General features: G+C 36.6%; 1 protein-coding gene across 1 annotated transcript in view; it reads right to left on the reverse strand.

Moving 5' to 3' along the window:
* The window catches only part of FRMD1 (FERM domain containing 1), a 45,927-nt gene extending 26,316 nt beyond the window's left edge, over positions 1–19,611 (reverse strand). Inside the window, exons 1-2 of the mRNA XM_051998136.1 lie at positions 19,419–19,611; positions 4,433–4,523 (exon numbers count right to left, since the gene is read on the reverse strand). Of these exons, the coding sequence (XP_051854096.1) occupies positions 4,433–4,523; positions 19,419–19,532 (205 nt within the window). The 5' untranslated portion in view covers positions 19,533–19,611. The remainder of the gene's footprint in view (positions 1–4,432; positions 4,524–19,418) is intronic.
* Positions 19,612–22,422: the final 2,811 nt, after the last annotated feature.

Raw genomic sequence — 22,422 nt, forward strand, 5'->3', positions numbered from 1 at the left:
TAGAATGCTCTCCTCTCCTCTCCATCTCTTGGGAAGCTCTGGCTTCTCTAAGAAGCAGCTCAAGCATCATCTCCTAGACAAAACCATTCCTGATTTCCCCAGGTGCTGCTTTGCTTTCCCTTGAAAAATCCCCTTGAATGCATTTTGCATATACTCAGTATATGCTTACATAAATGCATGTTTTCTTCCCTTTCTGCAAAGCTGGTTATTGAGCTCACAAATTGAAACTTAAGTTGGATCTTGGAAAGGATTATTTTTGTCAGATATATCAGACTTTTTTTTTGTTACCTTCTCTTCCTCACCTCCCCTGGCCCCCTTTAAACTAATTATCCCAAATGCAGAGACTTTCCCTGTAAGTTCCCACTCTTGTTTTTGAGCTTAACATAGTCCCTGGGACACAGAAAGTGCTGGATGAATGTCTATTGCTTTCCTCCCTCAGTTCTTTGAAACTGCAAAGTCATCTACTTTCTGGGAAACTTTAATTAAAAGTTCTCCACTACCATATGCAAAGGAGGAGACTGTTAGGTACCGAATATACAAAACTACAGCCAGTCTCTCCTGGATGTGGCATGGGGGTAGAAATATAATTTGTACAAAGGTACAAGGCTAGAGCTGATCACGGAGAAATCATGAAGGGGAAATCAGAGAAGAGTTCCTAGAGATTAAGCCTGAATTCCATGGCCACTTTCAAAGGACCAATTCCTTTCCACGGAGCTCAAAGATGGTTCTCCACTACCCAGTGCTTCAACCTCATCCCGTGTGCTCAGGAACTCAAAGAAATCAAAGAGTTTTTCCTCATAAAGGATTTAGAATCCACCTCCTCTAACAGTTTATGACCATAGTTTCTTCTGGAAACCTCTTCTGAAAAGTTCTTTTCAATTTTTTAAAGCATTTTTCTTACAACTACTTTGTGAGCCAAATAGTGTATTATTATCCCTATTTTATATAACTGAAGTTCAGAGAGATTCAGTGACTTACTAGTGATCATATACCGAGGAAATATCTACTCAGATATTTTAAGTACATTGCCATTTCCACAACACTGCAGCCTTTTCAGGTATGGATATGTATCTGTACAACGATACTGTGGGCTCCTTGAGAACATCCTAGAATGACTTTGGGCTAGTTATTTAATTTCTCTGTGCTCTGATTTCATCTTCTGTATAACGAGAGAGCTGGACTTTAATGACCCTTCCAGCTCTAAATAAAAAAAAAAAATCCTCTGAACAAAGGCTACATCTTGAATTTTTCAGTACATACTCAAAGATGCTAGTATGCTAAGTTGCATCAAGTGCTCAATAAATGTGATTAATTAATGCAGTTGTTACACAACACAAATCTCTCAGGAAAACAGCCATACTCATACATGCAGTCTACATTCACTAAGACTCTATTGACCTGAAATACAAAGGCATGTAGGATTTTTAAGTCTATTCCTATTTAAAAAAAAGTTTTAAGGCAAACACTACATTCCCAAATCAAGTGTCAAAAGAAAGTGGTGGCACGAGTTTGTATTCCATGACCTGTCAAAAGATGCAGCTTAACTTGCTTTTTTCCTCCAGAATTTGTTTTTCCCAAATTTGTCACCGGCTCACACTGGCTTTGTTGTGAATGTCATCACTGCAAAGGTCAAAAACAAATTCCCAGAGCAAAAACTCATTTGGTGAATTATATACTTATTAAAAATCATAAAGACCCTGAAGAATTCTGTTTATCTAGAGAACAGGTATAACAAGAATGTGGCAACCTTTCTCCCCTCCTAATATGACTCAATTTCCATTAAAAGAAAGGATCTTGAAGAACAAGGGCTAAACCCATAGACCATCTGCAAAGAATAGTTCACTAGCCACTCATTCCAGCAAAGAATGTCTCTGAAAGAACTTTCTGGTATTTCTTCATTTTTTGTGTCTGAGATTAGGATAAAAAAGAGACCACCACCAATACATGTGAATGGTTAATCTTTGACGATAACTGCTCCCTCACAGTCTCCAGCGATTAGTCTATTCTTGTCATTCCTTTTATAGGTCTTTCAGAAGTCACACATCCCGTACACCCTTTGGGGGCCACTACTGTTCAACTCTTAACAAATACAAGGTAGCCAAGTCAGGTCACAAATCAGTAAAATGAATGGAATATGGTGGGTAGCAAAGATTTATGGGCAATGAGATAAGGGAGGCAAGTTAATGGAAACCAAAAAGGATGGAAAGAAAGAGTGGGGATTTGTTGGGGAAGTTTCTGCCTTTATAATTAGTTTGAAAGAGACTATGGGGCACCCCTCCCCCCAAAAAACCCCAGATATCTCTTTGATCAGTAAGATTCCAAACTCTACCTAGAACCAGTATAGGTTTTAGCTTACATGCTTCAATACCCAGCTATGCAGAGAAAGGCCATACATGAGTAACTCAAATGAATTAGTTATCAAGATTTGAGTCGTTTCTTTTTTTTTTTTTTTTTAAACTGTTATCCCTTCCCCACTATCGCACCTTCAAATAAGTTACACATTTTATACTCAGAGAGAAAATAATAAAATTGTAACATAGAACAGCTTCCAACTTCTTAAAGAATGATGAGGGAATTGGACTAGATTAGAGCTCCCAAGGTCCCTTCCAGTTCTAAATATAAAAATCTTAAGGACAAAGCAGCAGGGGATCACCTAGAAAAGATGACCACTAATGGCCTAAAAATTAATGAAATTCCACCCTAAGATGACTCAAAGAATAGATAATTAATTTTGATCATCTTACAGAGGAGAAAATCTGAGCCCCAGAGTGGATAAAGGCCATATAGCTAATTCATAACAGAGACAGGTTTAGCCTCCTTGTCTCATGCTCTTAATATCAAAACACATTGAGATTTTTCTTCTTACTGCTCTTCTAATACAACATAGGAAAAGATCAGACAGATAGGCAAGGTCAGTACTCACATGTAATATAGTAAGTACTTTAATGCTTGTAAAGATCTTTCCTCACAATCACCCCATGAGATATGTAAAGCAAATATTTTTATTTATTATAGCCTTTTATTTTCAAAACATGCATGGATAATTTTTCAACATTGACCCTTGAAAAACCTTGTGTTCCAAATTTCCCCCTCCTTCCTTCCACCCTCTCCCCTAGATGGCTATATATAAATCCAATATATGTATACATATTTATACAATTAACTGAGCCAATATTCTTTAGGCCCATTCTACACAAAGAAATAGACACTATTTTAGACTAAAGCCCAACTGTGGTCTACTTAACTGTCACAACCCCTCAACAAAGTTATTGCCCAACATTCGGAGATGTTTAAATGTGAATCCCCTGAAAAAGAGAGAGATATCCCTTCTCAGGCAGAGATTGGATAATCATGCGTCCTGTTATAGAGGATGGATACAGCCCCCACTGATGACCCTTTAGCTCTCAAATTCTGTGATTTCCCAGTCTTCCATAAACATGGGGATAACTGAATCTACTTGAGAGATGCACAAGATGCTTTCAAATGGTTAAATTACAGAAGTACTTTCACCTGCACTAAGAATGACTAAACACCTCACCTTGCCTCTAAGAGTTTGCCCTGGGTCAAAAGTTCTACCAGGGGAAGACAAATCCATCTTACCAAGCAGGAAAAACTATAAGCATGTACTTGACAATAGATTGTTGAGTCAATGGAGGACTAGCCTAGATGGGAAGAAAGAATCATGCTGTGGCAGCTGAATGCCAAATGATGTGTAATTTGGTCAAGCAACTCTTAATGGGTTGGGACTTGACATGGGAGAATACACAGTCATATCAATGGTCTTTCAAAGTCAAAAATATTTACTATATGCCAGTCACCATACCAGGTGCTGGGATACAAATACAAAACAGAAACAGCACCTACCCTCATAGAATTTATATTATTTATAAAGGGAGCCCCATAAGAACAGATAAGTTAAGACAGGTTAGATTTTTTAAAAATCAATGAAAAGTGATTATAGGGTGGGGCACCATGACTGATAAATGGAGTCTCTAAGAAGCAGGTGAGGTTGGAGAATATTGTGGGACATGACAGAGGCACAAAAGTGGGAATTAGAATGGTAGAGAGGAAGTAATACTAAATCAGACTAGTCTAGCATAGTTTCGTGACAGTCTTACATTATGAGAGCTCAGAGAATCTTAGTTCAACTAAGACAGAAATTCTTGCTTTTTGTTTACTCAGAAGGAAAAAGCACCCAGATGGCGAAGGTCTGTCACCAAGCTGTATTGTGATAGTTGAAGATATAGCCATTTAAGGGAGGTGGCCAGAAACAGGGACCCCAGAATGTACTCTTTCTTACTGCTTTCAGGCATTAAGCAGGGGCCACTGTAGGACTGTACAGGCATGTAAAGGGCCCAGGGGGAACACAGCTGTATAAATGCTGGAGGGGGAGGAAAGGAGCCCTGCCTTTCATGCATGAGTCAATACTTACTTCGAACAACACTCAGGCCAAAGAAGTGGGGTTCTTTAATGCTCAACAAATCACACACCTGCTGGAAAAGCTCTCTTCCTGTGGCTTTTACCTACATAAGAAAAAAGAAAAATCCCAGAATGAGAGCTCTGTGGATCACAAGCCTTGCTACAAAAACATATCCCAACAAAAACATGATCAAGTTCTGATGTCAATACAGGCAAATGAACCATGTCCTTCTGGGGACATGTCCTTTATTGTAATATGAGATGGTAACTTGGCTCTAGCACTTGGCAAATCCTTACTGATTTATATGAATTTTTTTTCTTTCTTATCTGATCCTCCCAACTATTCTGTGGGATTTTAAATATATTACTATACCATGTCTACTGAGAATATACACTTATACACACATACAAACACACTATAATACCATTCTTTTATGAATATTATTATTCATAACTATTATTCATGTAATATAGGAATACATTATATTATTCATATATAATTCATATAACTATATGAATAGTATTATTCATAACTACAATTAGGAGGTTCAGATATCATTTGACTGGCTTAGGTTTATCCAATGATAATCTGAGCTGAAGTTTAAGTCTATACCCCAGACATTAGAACCATATTGCCTTCCATAGCATATTGTAGCATTGTAGATAAAATGTGTACATACATATATAGATCTTTCTGAAGTCTGCAGCAAAATTCCTTAACATCTCCCCTCACTAAACTCCAAGGGAAAACTTGAAAACCACCCATATCTTGAACTATTGTAAACTCTGCAGAACTGAAATGACTCAAATCAAAAAGCATAAATTAATCATCTGCTATATATCAGGCACTGGACTAAGTGATAGGAATACAAATACAAAGAGAAATAAAAGACAGTCCCTGCCCTCACAGAGTTAACACAGAGGGGGAAGACAATACATAAAAGGAAGCTAAAATGGTGATGGGGTATGAGGACAGAGGGCATGGTAGAGAAAGTCCTGAAGAATCAGGACTAGCATGGACAAGAATAAAGACATAGCTGGCCACAGCTCTTTAAAATGGAAGTTCTGGAAGGAACAAGCCACTCAGAGGGAAAGGACACAGGGATAGAGTGTACTTCCAAAGTGAGAAGTCCAAGGGATAGAGCAAAATCCTGAATTCAGCTTAGAGAGAAAAAAGTCTGAAGGATGAAATATGGCACATTTTATTTCCACTTAATTTTTCTTGTTTTTATCATAGGAATTTGGCCACATATGGCCAAATGTGGAATTAGGTTTTGCATGACTTTACATAAATAACTGACCGTATAGTTTGCTTTCTCAATGGATGAAGAAGGAGCTTGACGAAGAGAATTTGGAACTGATTTTTTTGAAAGGAAATAAATAAATGGGAGAATTTTGAACATCAATAAATAAGAATGAAATGTCAGAAATGTTTTCTTTTTTTTTTTTGTTTTTTAAACAGGAGCTGTCCTGTCAGATCAAGGTTGAAAAGTCTTAGCTGAAAAAGTGTGAGAATGTGCTGCTGCTGCCTTTTCCCAGGGAGCCTGACAAGTGGGCTGGAAGAAGATGCTGCTCTGAAGCAAGAGAGCAATGCACCAAAACTACATTCTGGCAGCTTCCCAGAGATCAAGGGAAGAGAGAGGTCACTAAAGTCCACGTAGGATAGACAGAGAATAAGCAGTTTAGAAAATGGGTTATGGCAGCTTGGGGGCAAGAAATGGTTAGAGATCTCTGAAGATTACTTCTGACATTTAGTGATCCATCTTGCTAAGATCTGCTTGTGACAGATTATAGACACCACCATTATCCCTACCCCAGACTATGCTATTTAACTCCAAAATTGTGGTTATCTTTCTCCACTAAAGAAACACTTGCGGCAAGAACCCATATATTTATTGTCTTTCTTTCATACTCCAAATTTATTCTTTAAAATATCTGTTTTTTTTTCCCCTACTTCCCTTTTCTACCAGCCATTGTCAATTGTCAAGCTCTAGACATTTTTGAATGGGTGCCAGTCCAAAGTAGAACACTATACTAATTCTCTATCTGGAAAATCAATCTTTATATTCTTTCACCCCAGATTATCTCCACTGGGTTCATTCATCAGAACCACAGATATCCATACATTTTTGAACTGTTCCATTATTATTATCTAAGGACTACCAGAAGGCAGAATTTTCTGGAGGACCTCTATATACAAGAAACCCCAAATTACTCCATTACTCCAGATTTTGGTTATTTAATGGGAAAATTTATTCCCACTATATTGTGGATAGCCATGATAGGCTCAAAATCAAGTCCTCAGTATAGCTTTCTCACCTTGCCTTATAAAACCAGAGGCAGTGATGTAAGAACTATTAGTTCCTATTGTTGCTGATTAGATGATAGATAAAAAATATAGAACTACACCTCTACCATGATACAACCAGTGAGATGGGAACCAAATTAAAAGAATGAACATTCTTGGATAGCACCTCAGACTTGAAATTGTCTAGTTCACTTGGTCAACTTTAAGATGAAGCAGGTTAGAAATATTATACCCCTCAAAATTTAACACTAAAACACGCCTAAGTCATCATATAGCACATGCTGCTAGCAAAAATATAGACCTTTAAACATAGAAAGGTATCTTTTTGCAGATAAGGGAATTCCCAAAGGATTTTAAGTATCTAGCAAGTTGTATTTGATGTCAAGTGGCTATTCAACCCTGTCCAAAAGGTAATATGATAAGCCATCTATTCCAAAAGCTATTGTGCTGAGTAAATCTCCATTTACTAGCTTAATTATCACTTTCACCCAATTTTTCTCTCCTCTTTAAATGAAAATACCATCTTTAAGGTGTCATCACTCAGATCATTTTCTACTTTTTTTAACTCCTCTAAATTCCCTCACTATATTAGGATGGATAGAAAGAGAAAAAGGCAGTGAATTAAAATGAGAGCAGAATTGTTTTTGGAATGAGACCCCCACTCAGTGAGGGTCATTCCTATCTAAACACATCAAACAACTGCTATTTCCATTAAAAACCAACTAGCCAACAACAACTATTTCCCCCTCCCCCATTCATCACCAAACATTTCTAAGTAGCCAGACAGGTGTTGTTGACACAGTAGACTTCTTTCTCACAGTTATTAACAGCTTCACCGGAATTTCACCCAACAACGAGTCCCAGGCAAGCAACACTCTCATTCTGTGACTCCCCCCGTAGAGTAAAAGAATTATGATGCTATAGAATACAGAAAAAAGGAACTAGGTCTGTCAAACAAGGTAATGAAAATCTAGCAAATTCTGTTTATCAGTCTTCTTCATCACCAAAAAATGGAGTTAGGTTAAAGTAAAAATACTCTTAATCACACTTATAATTCTAACCAAACAATTCTATAACCTTGGAAGGCACAGTTATGGACCATACTTTTGTGAATCATAGAGAGTACTCTCTTTGGTCACTAAATAACAGATGATGTTGAGAATTTTTAGAAGAGCTTGGCTTTTTTTTTTTTTTTTTTTTAAAACAACAAACTAGCTAATGAGACAGAGACTCACACAGAGACAGTGGCCCAAAATCAGCAATCACAAAGTTAATGTGTTCTTTTTTATAATTTGGAATGCTTATGTTGTGTTAATCATGAATTTCACAACAAAAAGTTTTTGTTTTTCTTTTTTTTTTGAGTTGGGAGTATATACACTAAGTATCATCTTTAACTTAACAATTAAAGAATTGTTTCATTTCAGAAAAAAAGCATCAGACTTGGAATTCAGGATTAAATCTATTTTCTGGTGTTTGCTTATTAGTTGTATTGAGTGATCCAGAAAGTCACTTAACCTCAATGAAGCTCAGTTTACTCATCAGTAAAGTGGGGTAGAATGGGAAAACCAAGTATGTGGCTTAGTGGACACAGTACCAACTCTAGAGTCAGAAAGACCTGAATTCTTACCCAACTTCAGACAGATACTTATAGCTGTGTGACCCTGTGCTAATCACGTGCCCTCAGTTTTCTCATTTATAAAATAAAGTAGAAAAGGAAAACTCAAACCACTCCAGTTTATTTGAGGCGGGGGAAAAGGGGGAATAGCTAGGTGCCATAGTGTCCCTGGAATTAGGAGGATCTGAGTTCAAATTTACTACTTACTAGCTGTGTGACGCTGAGCAAGTTATTTAACTTTATTTGCCTTGGCTTCCTCATCTGTAAAATGAAAATGCTTGTTTGCCTTGTTCCCATCTCCATTTTAATTCCACCCTCCCCAATAGTTTATTTTTTCAATTACATGTAAAGACAGTTTTCAACATTCATTTTTGTAAGACTAAGTTCTAGGAGTAAATCTTGAGTACACTATTCCAGGTATCTGTTATTATACATAAAAATGCTTTTTGATCAACAATGTTTTTGATCAACACATGGAAGGCATCTTTATCTAAGTAGTAGTTAACACAAAGCTGGGAAAAGGAACTGACACATTATATAGAATGAGAGTTGGAATCCCAAAAGATCTCAGCATCTAGAATAATGGTCAAAGGGAATAAGACGAAACTTAATAGTAGATAGTACTATGTACCCAGCGTTGTGTTAAACACTGGGGGATACAAAGAAAGGTAAAAGATCATGATCTCCCAGTCTGATGGGGGAGACAACATGCATATAGCTACGTACAAACAAGGTATAATTAGGATACATTGGAAATAATCAAAAAAGGGAAGAAACTAGAATTAAAGAGGTTCAGGCAAGATCTCATACAGAAATTAGATTTTATCTAGGACTTGAAGAAAAACTAAGGATGCCAGGAAGTGGAGATGAAGAGAAGCATCCCAGCTTTGGGGCATAGCAGATAAAAGTGTTCAGTCAGGATATCGAAGGTTATGTGTAAGGTACAGCAAGGAGGTCAGTATCACTGATCAGGGAATATGAGGAAGAGAATGTGTAAACTCTTAAGTAGACTGGAAAGGTGTGTGTGGGTAGGGGTGGAGGTTATAAAGGACATTGAATCCTAAACAAAGAATTTTTTATTTGATTCTCAAAGCAACATGGAGACACGGGGGTTGACAATATGGAGGTGACATGGTCAAACCTGTGCTCCAGGGAAATCACTTTAACAGCTGAATGGAAGATGGAATGGAGTGGGAAGAAACTTGTTAATAGGCAGACCAACCAGAAAGCTATTACAATAATCCAGGAATGAGGTGATCAGGAACTGTACCAAGATGGCAGCAGTGTCACTGGAGAGAAGAGGACATATGAGGGATATTTCAAAGGTAAAATCAACAGGGTTTAGCAACAGACTGGTTGGGGATAAATGTAAAATTGTGAAACTTATTTTTTGAACTCAATTTTAAGATATGGGAGGCATAGCTAACCAGCAGTTTGAATAAAAACAAACCTAGCAATCTTACTGAACTATGAGTCAATGAATCAGTACTGTGACATAGAACAATACCCTTCCCCCTCCACCACAACATTAAGGTGGAATGGATAGGAAAGGTAGAGGGTTTGCTCTGATCAGACTCTAGATTACTGGGCTTGATTCTGGACACATTTTGGGGAGTACATAGAAAACTTAGAGCACATTGATGGAAGTGACCTAGAAGGTGAGAGGACTAGAGAGCACACAATTGGGGATGATTAATCAGGAAATGAGAAGACTCAGAGAAAGCATGATAACCATGTTAAGGACTTCATGGGTTATCATGTGAAGTAGAGATTAGACAAAAGAACTTGGAATAGGTGGCAAAAGTTTCAGGGAAGCACATTTAGACACCTGAAATAGTCAAAAGGCAGTATGAGGGACAGTGAAGGTTTTTTTTTTTTTTAATTGAGGACTACTTGTCAGTAATATTAGATAGCAAATTCCTATTCACACATGTGTTGGACTAGATGTTCTGAGATCCCCATCTGTTTTCTGCTTACCTAAGAGGTTATGAGAAATATACAAATGTTTAGAACATTATCTTATATACAAAGGTAAAAAACATGTGGGTCACTACCAAGAGTGATAGGGCCAACTCTTCATTGAAGAGATAGCCTCTGAGTTGTACTTTAAAAAAAAAGAAAGAAATTCAACAGACAGGAAGGACATTATTTTCAATGTCAAAAGATATAATAAAATAAAGGGAGAAAAATGGATTGTGAACAAAGCACAGTTAACAGGAAGTTAAGTTATAGTACTGAGGAAAGCAATAGGAGATAAGGGAGAAAAAGCTAAATGCTGCCAGTCTATTGAAACTTTACATTCCTCCCTCTCCCCCCCAAAGTGATATGAATATTACTGAGTAGACAACAACCATGACTGATGAGCAGGAGCAAAGAAACAAGAATGTTAGCTCAACAGTGGTATGGACAGATTGGAATTGTCTCCTAGCTATAGTTATAAAAGGAACATCCTCTCTTTGTAATTTATATTCAGGTAGGATGTGTATCAATTTTCTTTTGTGTTATATGTTGCAAAATATTAGTCTGATACAAATTTCTGCCTCTCCAGGTTTTTTTTTTTTTTTGAGCAGTTCTTGATAAAAGGGGTACTCAATCTTTCTAATAATAATTTATGTTCTTGGATTTATCAAAATTATGCTGCTGTTTTCAAATGCTTCTGCTTCTTGATTATGTAGTCTGTTCCACTAAACTATTCTTCCATTTTCTGACCAATGATAGTATCATGATTACTGCTTTCTGATACAGTATGAGCCCCTAAAGAATGGTGTACAACAGGAAGAAGACATGAAGACCTATTAAGACTATTAAAGAAGTTTGAAACTGGCAGTAAAAAGTTAGAAGAGAAGAGGTGACAAGGTGATGAAATAATTGTGGGAGAAAATTGAATTTGGTAAACAATCGCAAGAAAGGTAAAGGACAGGAAAAAACCCAAGACAGAAAAAGTCAAATGCTACATGGTTTCTCACAATAAGTCTGTCCTCCCCTTCTGTCTCTTTAATAACAGAGAGATAGAATTTATCATCTAAGAAAACATAGTATCTCTGAAAGATAAAGAGTATATATAATACATACACACACACACACACACACACACACACACACACACACACACATCCTTTTTTAGGGTAAGGATCATATCCTCTAATGCTTAATATGCAGACCTATCCCAGCCTCCTCAGTTAATTAATTATTAACAAGACTGTTAATTCATTATTAGAATGTAGACAATAGTCTCTGCTAAAAGGATCCTCTCAAAAGGTAAGAGACATTTTCTTCACGATGCTCTGTTCAATCTGGAAAAATGCCATCTTGTGTGTATGTTTTAATAATACTGTGCCATTTTCATCTTAATTCTTCAATACAAACTAGGTATCCTGCCATTTTGCATAAAGTACTTTACAAAGTACACTTTACATATTTCACAAACAAGTTTGTATGCTAAGATTTGAGACCTGAAAACTGGGTCAGACATTGAGTTGAAACAATGGGGAATGTGAACTCCAGACCCTGCCTACTCATAGAAGAGATGCCTAATAAATCTCAGAAAACCTGATTGATCCATTAGCATTTATTAAGCACCTGTTATATGCAGGCACTATGTGCTAATCTCTGAAGATATAAGAAGCAAAAAAATGGTCACTACTCAAGAAGCTCAGTCTACTGGAGGCGACATAGAAAAACTGTGTTGGGGTAGTCTCAGGAGGACTAGGAAAGGCTTCTTGCAGAAAGTGGGACTTTAGCTGAAACATGAAAGATACTAAGAAAGCTCAAAGGCAGATATGAGGAAGCAGAACATTTCATGTACTGGAGCAGAAAAGAAGTCTCAGATTCAAAAGATGGAGTGTTGTTTGGAAGAATAGCATCCAGCACTATGAATAGGGTCCATGTCGGATAGACATTGGCTGAAGGAAATGAGACTGATGAAAAAAAGAAGGCTAAGGGTCGACTATGATAACTGTCATCAAATATCTGAAATACTGTCCTGTCAGGTGGAAGGAAGATTTATTTTGCCTCACCCACAGAGGCAGCCGTCTTGAATAGCTTTGGCACCATCTAAAACAGTTGACAGAACATTGGGCAATAGTTCTTTGGTCTCATATTTCTAACAAGATAGTGATGTTCAGGTATTTGAAGGGAGTAACCGATGGAAGCAGGATTAAATTTGTTCAGCTTGCTTCATGGGAGGTAGAATTAGGAAATGGGTAGAAGTTACAAAGAAGCAAGCTGAGGTTTGATGCAATAAAAACTTCCAGATAAATGCAGAAAAGTAAAATGGATATATATGTAATATATATATTTTTAAGTGTACAAAACTTATCTAATGACTCCATGATTGAAATGAGGCAGCTTCACACATCTCTACCTAATCAGCAATACTGTCACATCCATAGCAGCACCTAGAACACTGGTGATGTTAAAAATCCACTGTAATCAGTATCTACTGGCCCCCAATAGGGCTTTTCCTCACTATGCTTCCAATTACCTATGAGGAAGCTTTTGCTGATCTCCGGAAGGTAAGGAACGTAGTAGCCAGAGACTAAACTGTAATTGAATTTCTTGATTCATTTAACAGCTTTACTCACTTATCTCTATCCCTACTGACTTCCCAGACAATGGATTTTCCCTGTTATTGATGGCCATGTTATCTATATCAACTTACTACATTCAAAAGACTTCTAAGACTTTGGACTCAGCCTTTTGTAACTGGATCAACACTATTTCTTGTTCTTCCCTAGTTTGTCTACTCCACTCTCCCAAGCAAGCTTGATTAAACTTTCATTATCTGCTAGATACATACTCGTCAACTAAACTCTAGGTTTTGGTTTCTCAGGTCCCTCTCTCATTACTTCAAACAGTACAGTAGAGTAGCAAACAAAAACCTCATTAGTCAATCAAAGGGTTGGTCAACAAACATTTAAGGGATTACTGGATGCCAGGCACTGTGCAAAACATTGGAGATTCCCCCCCTCAAAAAAAAAAATTGGGTATGGAAAACACTGTTCCTGTCCTCAAAGAGTTTACAATCTAATTTGAGAGATAACATGTTTCTTCAACCATGGTTAATGAGTAGATTTGTTTTCGCTTTGCTATGCTTATTTATCACAAGGTATGACTGCTTTATTAATTTTTTTAGTGAGAAAAAAGTTAGTAATAGAGATTTAAAAAAAAAAAAAAAAAAAAAGGAAAACCAAAGGCAATTCAAAGGAAAAGACAAAATGTATAGCTTTAGAAATAACCTACCAAATTTATAACACACTGAAGTAATGGATGTTCACCACTTCATGTACCATTCTCTTTTCTGTCCTTTGTATATGGAAATGCTTATATATGGCATGTATGTGAAGTTAATAACAATGGCAATAACAAGCCTTTTTTTTTTCTGGTCAAATGCTCTAAGTTTGTTTTATCTCCCCCCCCCCCCCCCCCCCCCCCCCCCAAAAAAAAAAAAAAATCAGACTATCACTATGTAACAGAAAGCAGGGAAATAGGTCAATTTAAAGGAATGTCAATTAAGTTTTTTTTTTTTTCAAACAAGCCATTTTTAAAACCTTCTTCAGTAGTTATACAGAAACACCAGTTGTTGTTTTTTTTTTTTAAAAGGAGCTCTGTCCTTCCCCAAACCTTCAAAGGTCCCTAATCTTGGAAATTTGTCCCTGGATATTCTAGAAGGTAAGAAAGATTACTTACTCCTCATTAAGACAATTAAGACAACATACCCAAGCAATCTTATTTTATTTTTAGACTTGTGATTTTATTCATATAGGAAATTAATAAGGAAATGCCCTTCAATTAATTCTCCCATGCACAGTGTACATGTGTGTGCACGTGTATGTTTTGAAGGAAAGGCTTGAGCTCAGTTCTCTTTGACTGTGACAGTTTTCTATCCACTTTGCCAAACTACTCACTTAAGCAGACCCTTGAATAACGATAATAGCTAACTTTTAGATCATGCTTTATAGTTTTTAAAATACTATCTCATTTGAGTCTAACAAAATTGAGTTAAATACCATGACAATGATATTCCCATGTTACAGATAGTGAAAATGAGGTTCAGAAGGATTTGCTCATGGCATCACAACTCAAGTATCAGAGAGAGAATTTAGAGGTGTCAGTCCTGACTCCACATATTATACTTTGCCACACAGCCAAAGGAAAACCAGTCCCACTTGTTAAAACTGAAGGAGAGTCCTAATGACTGATAAGAAGTTAAGAAGCTGCTCCAAAATTCTCTCCTATCTATTCAGATCCATTTTATGCCAACACCCATCCCTGGAGACACTGCTCTGAATCTTTCAAAACTCCTCAGCCTTTTAACGCTATCACCCTTTGGTCATTTGTTTGGAAAAATTCCAAGACAGTAAAGAGGAAACTACTTTTTGTTTCTTTGAGGGTGGATGGTCCGCTTACCACACCTTGTTCTGTCTCAATTAGATGTTCTCCCCCATTTATTTCCTCCCTACACAAAATAATTTTATAGACTCTTTGCCCACTCAACCCTCTAAATATAGCCATGATGAGGAAGCTTCCTTTTCTGTGGGGGATTAGGATTGTTTCTCCACGTTCGCCCAACATGTTTTTCTCCTACCAAGTAAACCTTCCTCCAGATCACGAGGCAAAAAAAGGCATTTGTACACCTTAGGCAAGGTTTGAAAATTATGCTCTCCGTGATAGCACCTATTAGAAGTTACAAAACTTTGCTATAATGTGTGAATTAGTTTAGCTCATGAAATAAATAGCACTCTAACATGATAAATGTGAAAATATGCTTAGAAGAATTGCACATGTTTAACCTATATTGGACTATTTGCTGTCTAAGAGGAGGGAGGGCAGGAGTAAGGGAGGTAGAAAAATTTGGAACACAAGGTTTTGCAAGGGTAAATATTGAAAACTATCTTTGCATGTGTTTTGAAAATAAAAAGCTATTATTTAAAAAAAAAAAAAAGAAAAAATAAGTAGCACTCTCTAGCCTTTCAGCATGAGCATTCATTAAAGGAATATTAGAAAACATTCCTTGTCATACCTTCCTTAAGTTTATATGTGAGATAGCCGACTACCTGTTTTCCTCTTCCTAAATCTGACTGGACCCATTTTTCTGAAGGCAAGAACAGTTTCTTGGCCAAAGTTGCTGTGAAGGTCAGGATTGAATCTGAAATTAGAATATCTTCCTTCCCTAAATGATACAGCAAGTAATTTAAAGGGAAATTTTCTCTTTTCCTGGAATACTCTAACAAATGGAAAAAGCAAAGTTTAAAAGGCAAACTTCAGTTAAATTAGGGATGCTCAAATATCAGGATTAGAGATGCATGGAAAGCTGGTCAGGTATGTTATTATTCTTAGAAAAAGAATCATTGTTCAGAGTTAAGGTAAATACCGAGGGTTCCTTCTGTGACAATTAAGAAGCTCTTGCTTGAAAAACAACTCAAATTTTTTTCCCCCTCCAACAATAGGACTATTTGAAAGAGGTTTCTGAAACCGGCACAAACCTGTGTGAGGAATGTTTTAATATGAACTTTTTTTTTTTCTTTTGCCCTTTACTGGCTCTATAATGTTGAAATCTTGTTAGGTATTGGCTTTTAATCATTAAGAGAACATGAGGTCGGTCAGCTAATATGTTAAAGGTCAATTATGCTAGGAATCTGCTTTCTGTAGTCTGTCCCAGTCAACAATCCTGGTAAACGTGAGGAAAACCTGGATGTGTGATGCACTGATGGTAGATACTTGTCTTTCCCCTCTGACATCCTTTCAAATGAGTGAGGGATTGGACTTGGGGGTCAGAGTAGATAAGAATACTCTATTAATTGGTTTAGTCTGCAAATCTACTTTTTGCAAACTTAGCTGCTGGCTTTTACTGCACCCTTTATGACATACTTCACTTTAGGAAGACTCATTTTACAGTGACAATCTAACCATGGCACATATTCCTCCCTACCCCCCTTCAATAAAATCCCTGTTAAACTATCTGATGAAATCCTCTGTTTTAGGGCTTCGTAAACTTTTTTTCTCATAGTGACCTTTTTTTTTGCCCAAGAAATTTTTACATGACCTTAGGTATATAAAACAGATAAACAAATCATTTACTAATCATTTATCATAGTTTTGTAATCCCTGCAATCAGTTACAAGACCTCATAAGGGGTTCATGACCCATATTTTAAGAAGCTAGGCTCTATTTGATATGCAGACTTCTTTAAAATCTAGTCCCATTATACCTTTCCAGTCTTCTTAGACCCTAACACCAGGTCCTACTCTGCCTGCCATATATTCTGTGATCTAGTGACATGGGCCTCCTTGCTACTTTTTTGAATAAAAACATTTTCAACTCTGGACACTTTTACTGGGGATCTCCCACATCAGAAATGCCCTCCCTTTTTTATCTCCACTTCCTGGCTTCCTTTGATTTACAGGTAAAATTCTAATTTCTACAAAAAGCCCTTCATGCTAGTGATCTTTATTGTGTTGATCATTTTATCAACAAATGCTTATTGATTGCTAACTGGAAACTCTACTGTTTTATATTCTCGTGCACCTTGGATATTGAATCAGTGTGGTTATAAGTATCAGTGAGATATATCACTATCCCTTTTGGTACAACACCAATGTGTGACCCTGAGCAAGTCACTTAATCCCAATTACCTTAAACCACACCCCCCTCCAAAAAGAGAAAAGATACTTTGAGGGGGACAATAAGAGATTTGTGATTTCACCATAGGAAATTCCCAGTACTAAACCTATCAATGCAGACAACCACCAATGAGAGACTAAATGATTGGAATTCATTTTCCCAACTAAACAATTTCATGCATAATTTAAAACCTCCAAGGTAAATCCACAAAAATCCCTTTAATCTAAAATGTATTAAGTCAGGAAACTCCCTTTATTAATGCAAGTCAGCTGGATTCACATATGTACATCTGCATTCAATCTGCTGTAATATGTTATTTTGGTTGAATTACATTAATAAAATCTGACCAAGCAAATAGAGAAAAAGGAGAAGTACTTTAATAAAAAATAACATCTAAGTATTATGAAAATAATTTTGACCTTAGGACCCCTCCCCCCTCTCCCCGCCAAAAAAAAAAAAAAAAGGTCTTTGCTACCCCAAGAGGTCCTTGGAACACACTTTGAAGTGTTTAGTTTTGGGAACTATGATTATCCTTAGGGGTTAATTGACCTGCTCATACATTCAACATGTATGTGTTGGAGAAGGGACTTGGAATTCAGATATTGAGGTCAGCTCTTTTATCAACTATCTAATGCTGTTGTATAGATAATACAGCAATATCTCACATAACTTTTTGGGGGGTGGTAAATTTTCATTTTTATTATGAACTGAAAACATCAACATGACCATCTCAAGATGAATGAACTAAAATACTGTACATGAAACCATGAATCTGTATCTTGAGGGCTATAGTAATAAGGAAGGTAATGTAAAAACAAAGATTATCAATACAAATAAAATTCTAAAAGTATATAAATAGATTCTAATAATAATCACAATAAGGGTCACACAACTCAGAGATTACTCGATTAGAGAGATAGAGAAATCTGATGGGTTTGAGGTCAGGAAAAATGGAGAGGAAAAAAAAGGAAATGTCAAGTTTTGGCAGTTGGATCTTATAGTTTTAAGATCATCTCTATGGAATGATAAGGCAGAAATGTTGTGTTACTCTTATAAAGACACAAAACAAGTTCAGCTACATGCTCATGGGACAGAACCATCCCTGAAGTCAAGAGGACCCGAGTTCAAATGTGACCTCAGACACTTAACACTTCTTAGCTATGTGACCCTGGACAAGTTGCTTAATCCCAATTGCTTCACATACACAAAAAAATTGGTTAATAAGTTAGACAAAACAAGCACAAAGAACAGAAGGAAATAATTCAAGACATAATATACAAAATAGAAGAAAAGGAAAAGTTAAAGGAGAAGACAACAATATCTTGAATCATGGACCCTTTTGGTAGTCTTAAGTTTTTTGAACATCTCAAAATAATGTTTTTTAATAGAAAAAAAATAAAATACATAATTTCCCCCTCCCTGCCATGCAAGTTAATGAACTCCTATTAGAAACTCCTGATGCAGAGGAAGTTAAAAGGTGTGGTAAAGAATCTACACATGCTAAAAGGATGAAATGAAGGAATTGGGGATGTTTATAGCCTGGATAACAGAAGTCATAATAGGGAGGCGGAGCACAATCATAATGTGTGAAAGACTGTGACGTTTGGTGTGGACATAAATGGGGCAGTATCAGAAGCAATGGGCAACATTAGTCACTAATTACAGCTATGCCAAAGTACAAAGAGCTGCCTCTTTCTGGAGGTCTTGAAGTCTCTAAACTCTCTCCCAATGCTGAGATTCCGAAGATAGCCATAATTCCCCAAACTCAGCAATTATGTCAGATATGACCCCAAAATCCCTCCTTGCCTTCCTCAGGTAGGACAAAGATTTACTGATGACCACATGCTTTCGGATAGCTCTCTATACCACAGAGTACCCCCCTTTTCTCTAAGTTTCTCACAATACTTCACACACATTTCTCATGTTTGTCCCATCCATTTCAGGATCAGATCTAGTGGCCACTGTCCTTATTTATTTATTTTTTTGGCCGAGGTAATTGGGGTTATGTGACTTGCCCAGGGTCACACAACTAGGAAGTGTTAAGTGTCTGAGACCAGATTTGAACTCAGGTCTTCCTGACTTCAGGGCTGGTACTTTATCCACTGTGCCACCTAACTGCCCCCACAGTCCTTATTCTTAATAGACAACCACTTTTAAGTCTGGAGGGGAATATAAAATTGCTCAAAAGTGGAATCAGTGCAGAAGACACATTAAAGAGCTTTAATCCTGTGTGTCTCCCAGGGATAGCCAGCAACAGGGAAACCCAAGGTACTGCCAAAACTAATTGTCAATTAACTAAGGAGCTTAACTTTTCTTGCAATGTTACAAAGGGAATTAGGATTTTCTGCCTTTTTGTCTCGTTCTCTTCCAGTGCCAAAATTCAAACCAAACCGTGTCTTTATAAACACATTTCAACTTTTCAAAAACCAACTGGAAGAAACTGGAAAGACTCACCCCAATGCTTAACTTGAGTTGTTCTCGATTGGGCAGCAGGACGCAGATATTTCTGTACTCCAGGGTCATTTTGCCTTCAGGTAACTGTTTGTTCATGGGAGTTGGGGCAAGCATTTCAAACTCACTTCCGCCACTGAAAACGCTCCTCAGAAGTAAAGCCAGGCTCCTTCCATGTCACCTGCTTGCCAGGAGATAAAATACTTCAGTGTCAAGTTCATGGGAATGGGAAAAGGGTGGGTGGGACTATAGAGCAGCTGGACAGCCTGTATGTAACACAGGATGTTTTTCACCTCATTCCAAAAGAGATAAACCCTGTCCTTTCAAAGGTTGCATTCACTGAAATCATCGCTAGAGCTAAATTATTCTAGCATTAGTCAGCCCTTTCCCTTGATTAGCAGAAATGGTACATTAGACCAACCACACGTGGGAGGGCAAATGATACCTCTCAAAAATTCATCCATGACTAGAAGATTCATTTGCAAATCATTACCTTTTTATTTTTGCTGTTGGCTTAGTCACACCAAGGAAATGCAAGGTTAAACTGCAGGCCCGTTCCCAGGGGGCAAGGTTCAACTTTATAAATAGCTTTAATAATGTGAAATCTAGATCAGAATGCAAAAAAACAGATCACACTCCCAGAGATACAAAGCCGTTTATTGCTCAAAAGAGTGAGAAGGCAGCAGGTAGCAGCTGACTGCACTTGCTTGCATGCTCTACAGACACAGGGGACTAATGAATCACCCAGTTAAGACACCTAACAATAGCAAACCGGAAGGAACTTCCCCCACTCCTTTTCTTTCCTAACTCTAGTTTTCCTTTCCAGAGTCATACAGTGATTCAAAGAGTTTTAATTTTGTGTATTTGCCAACTCTTGTATTTCTTGGGAAAAGAGATTTAAGAGAAATGGGGTCTCTGAAAATTAAAAGTGGCAAAAAATTAGAACAGATGTCTTGAAAGTTGACTATATGAACTCAAAAATATAGTAAAATTTAAGGAAAAAATTGAAAATGCCAAGAACAAGAAGAAATTTTAGAATGTAGTTTCTTTTCTTCTTTGCAGAAATAGGGAGACTATGAATGTGGAATATACAGGGTGTCCCAAAGATCTTAAGTTTCAAAACCTTAAGCCCTAAAACTTTCAGGATACCTTATACCTTTGGGTTCAGTTAATATGCTGTTTATTTTTGCTGAACTACTCATTCTACCCCTTATTCAACCCTACCTCTTCCTTTTTTCTTTTTTATGAAAAATGAACCAGGATGGGGATTAAGAAGTGAAAAGCAAAATATATCAATATAATTTTTTTTTAAAAGATGAATAATAATAAAGTACATTTAACTCAAAAATCTTCAGTAGGATCCCCAACTGACAAAAAATTAGATATCTTCCATTACTTGAACCTTGAAAACTGAAGAAGGAAGCTATCCTGTCCAAAATGACAGGAATCCAGCATGCAATATAACTAATGATGATAATGATAATAAGCAGCCTGTTAATTTGACTACCTATAGGGGTAAATATCAGGAAGCCTTCACAGGAGAGAAATTTAGCCAAGAGCAGAATATGATATCTCTCTAGGACTATGGCTGCGTTCCTGAGTATGGTATAATCTGAAGATCACTTTGCTTAGGACTCAATCAAATCTCTTAAACTCTGACCCCTCTGTGAAAAATCAGTTGGTTTCACCCCTGAGATTTAGAAGAAGGGGCATTTGGAAGACAGTACTTTACAGATGTCTATGAAAGAGGAATGTGCCCTGAAGGAGCTTGGAGAGAAGAACAAAATGTGGTTTTGGATTATTAGATTTTTTTTCAGGGTCTTTTATAAATAGAAAAACATCTCCTAATTTTATCCTGAGGAAGAGGAAGCAAATGTGTTAAGAGTACAACCAACACAATATCAGGAGACCTGAGCCAAGTTTTTACATAATTTCTTAGTTTTGTGAGCAATTTAAGCCATTTCATTCTAAGTGTCAGAACCCTGAAAAAAGGATAAATAATTTTATTATTACTATTATATTTATTATTTATTATTAATCTCAAAGAGTTTTTTGTAAGGTAAATACTTTGAAACCTTAAAACATTCTTGCAAATAATAATTATTCCCTAAAGATAGTTTTCCATCCATTTCAAGGAATCTTTTTTTTTTTTAAATTATCGTTAAAGAGAAAGGGGCTTCTCTGTGTGTGTACTTAGTTATGCTCCCCTTCACTAATTCTTATGAAATTCACTTCCTAGGTTCCTCCTTAAAATCTTTGACGACCCCAGATAATGTAATTTCCTTTCTGAATGATAGGCAAGTTAGATTTTACCTTTTATTAGTTCATCCTTTGTTCATTTTCTCTTTCTAAATAGTTTTGATCACTCTTCTTGAATCTGGACTAGGTTAGCAAGGAAAAAAGTAAAGGACATTCATCTCTTTCTCACCAGAGTGGATCCCAAACTAAATAATGGAATGCATCCAGGGACTTAGTCTTTTCTAGAAAGACAAAAGGACCTTTAATATCTGATGCTATGTAATTTCTTAATTAAGCATTAAATATCACATAGGAGCAATTGTGACTATACTAAAGCAAATCTCCCTGGAAGAAAAAAGTGAATACTATAGAAATTTTGGCAAACATTGTGATAAAAATTACCATCAGGATTTGAAAAAACTTAAAATTTCTGATTCATACAATTACCATTTGCAATTCCAAAGCATTGATGATAAAGTATCTTAGCCATCCCAAATAGTTTTAGGAATACAGAATAAAACACACATATGTTTTTGGAAGTGACCAATTTGACAATTTGTTTTGCTAGTGTCTCTGCTATTTTGTCACAAAGAATAGTTGCACTTCTCTCCCCCAGTTCTAGGTACAGGAATGGAAGAAAGCAAAAATCGATTTTTGTTGATTAAAAAAGTTATTCATTAAATTTAAGAGTTGTAGAAAAAAAGAAAAATAAAGTTTAAAATTTTTCAAATAAATTCAAAATCTAAAGAAACTTCGATGTGTGATAAAG

Source organism: Antechinus flavipes, chromosome 4 (genome assembly GCF_016432865.1).
Source record: "Antechinus flavipes isolate AdamAnt ecotype Samford, QLD, Australia chromosome 4, AdamAnt_v2, whole genome shotgun sequence".
Taxonomy (NCBI): Eukaryota; Metazoa; Chordata; class Mammalia; order Dasyuromorphia; family Dasyuridae; genus Antechinus; species Antechinus flavipes.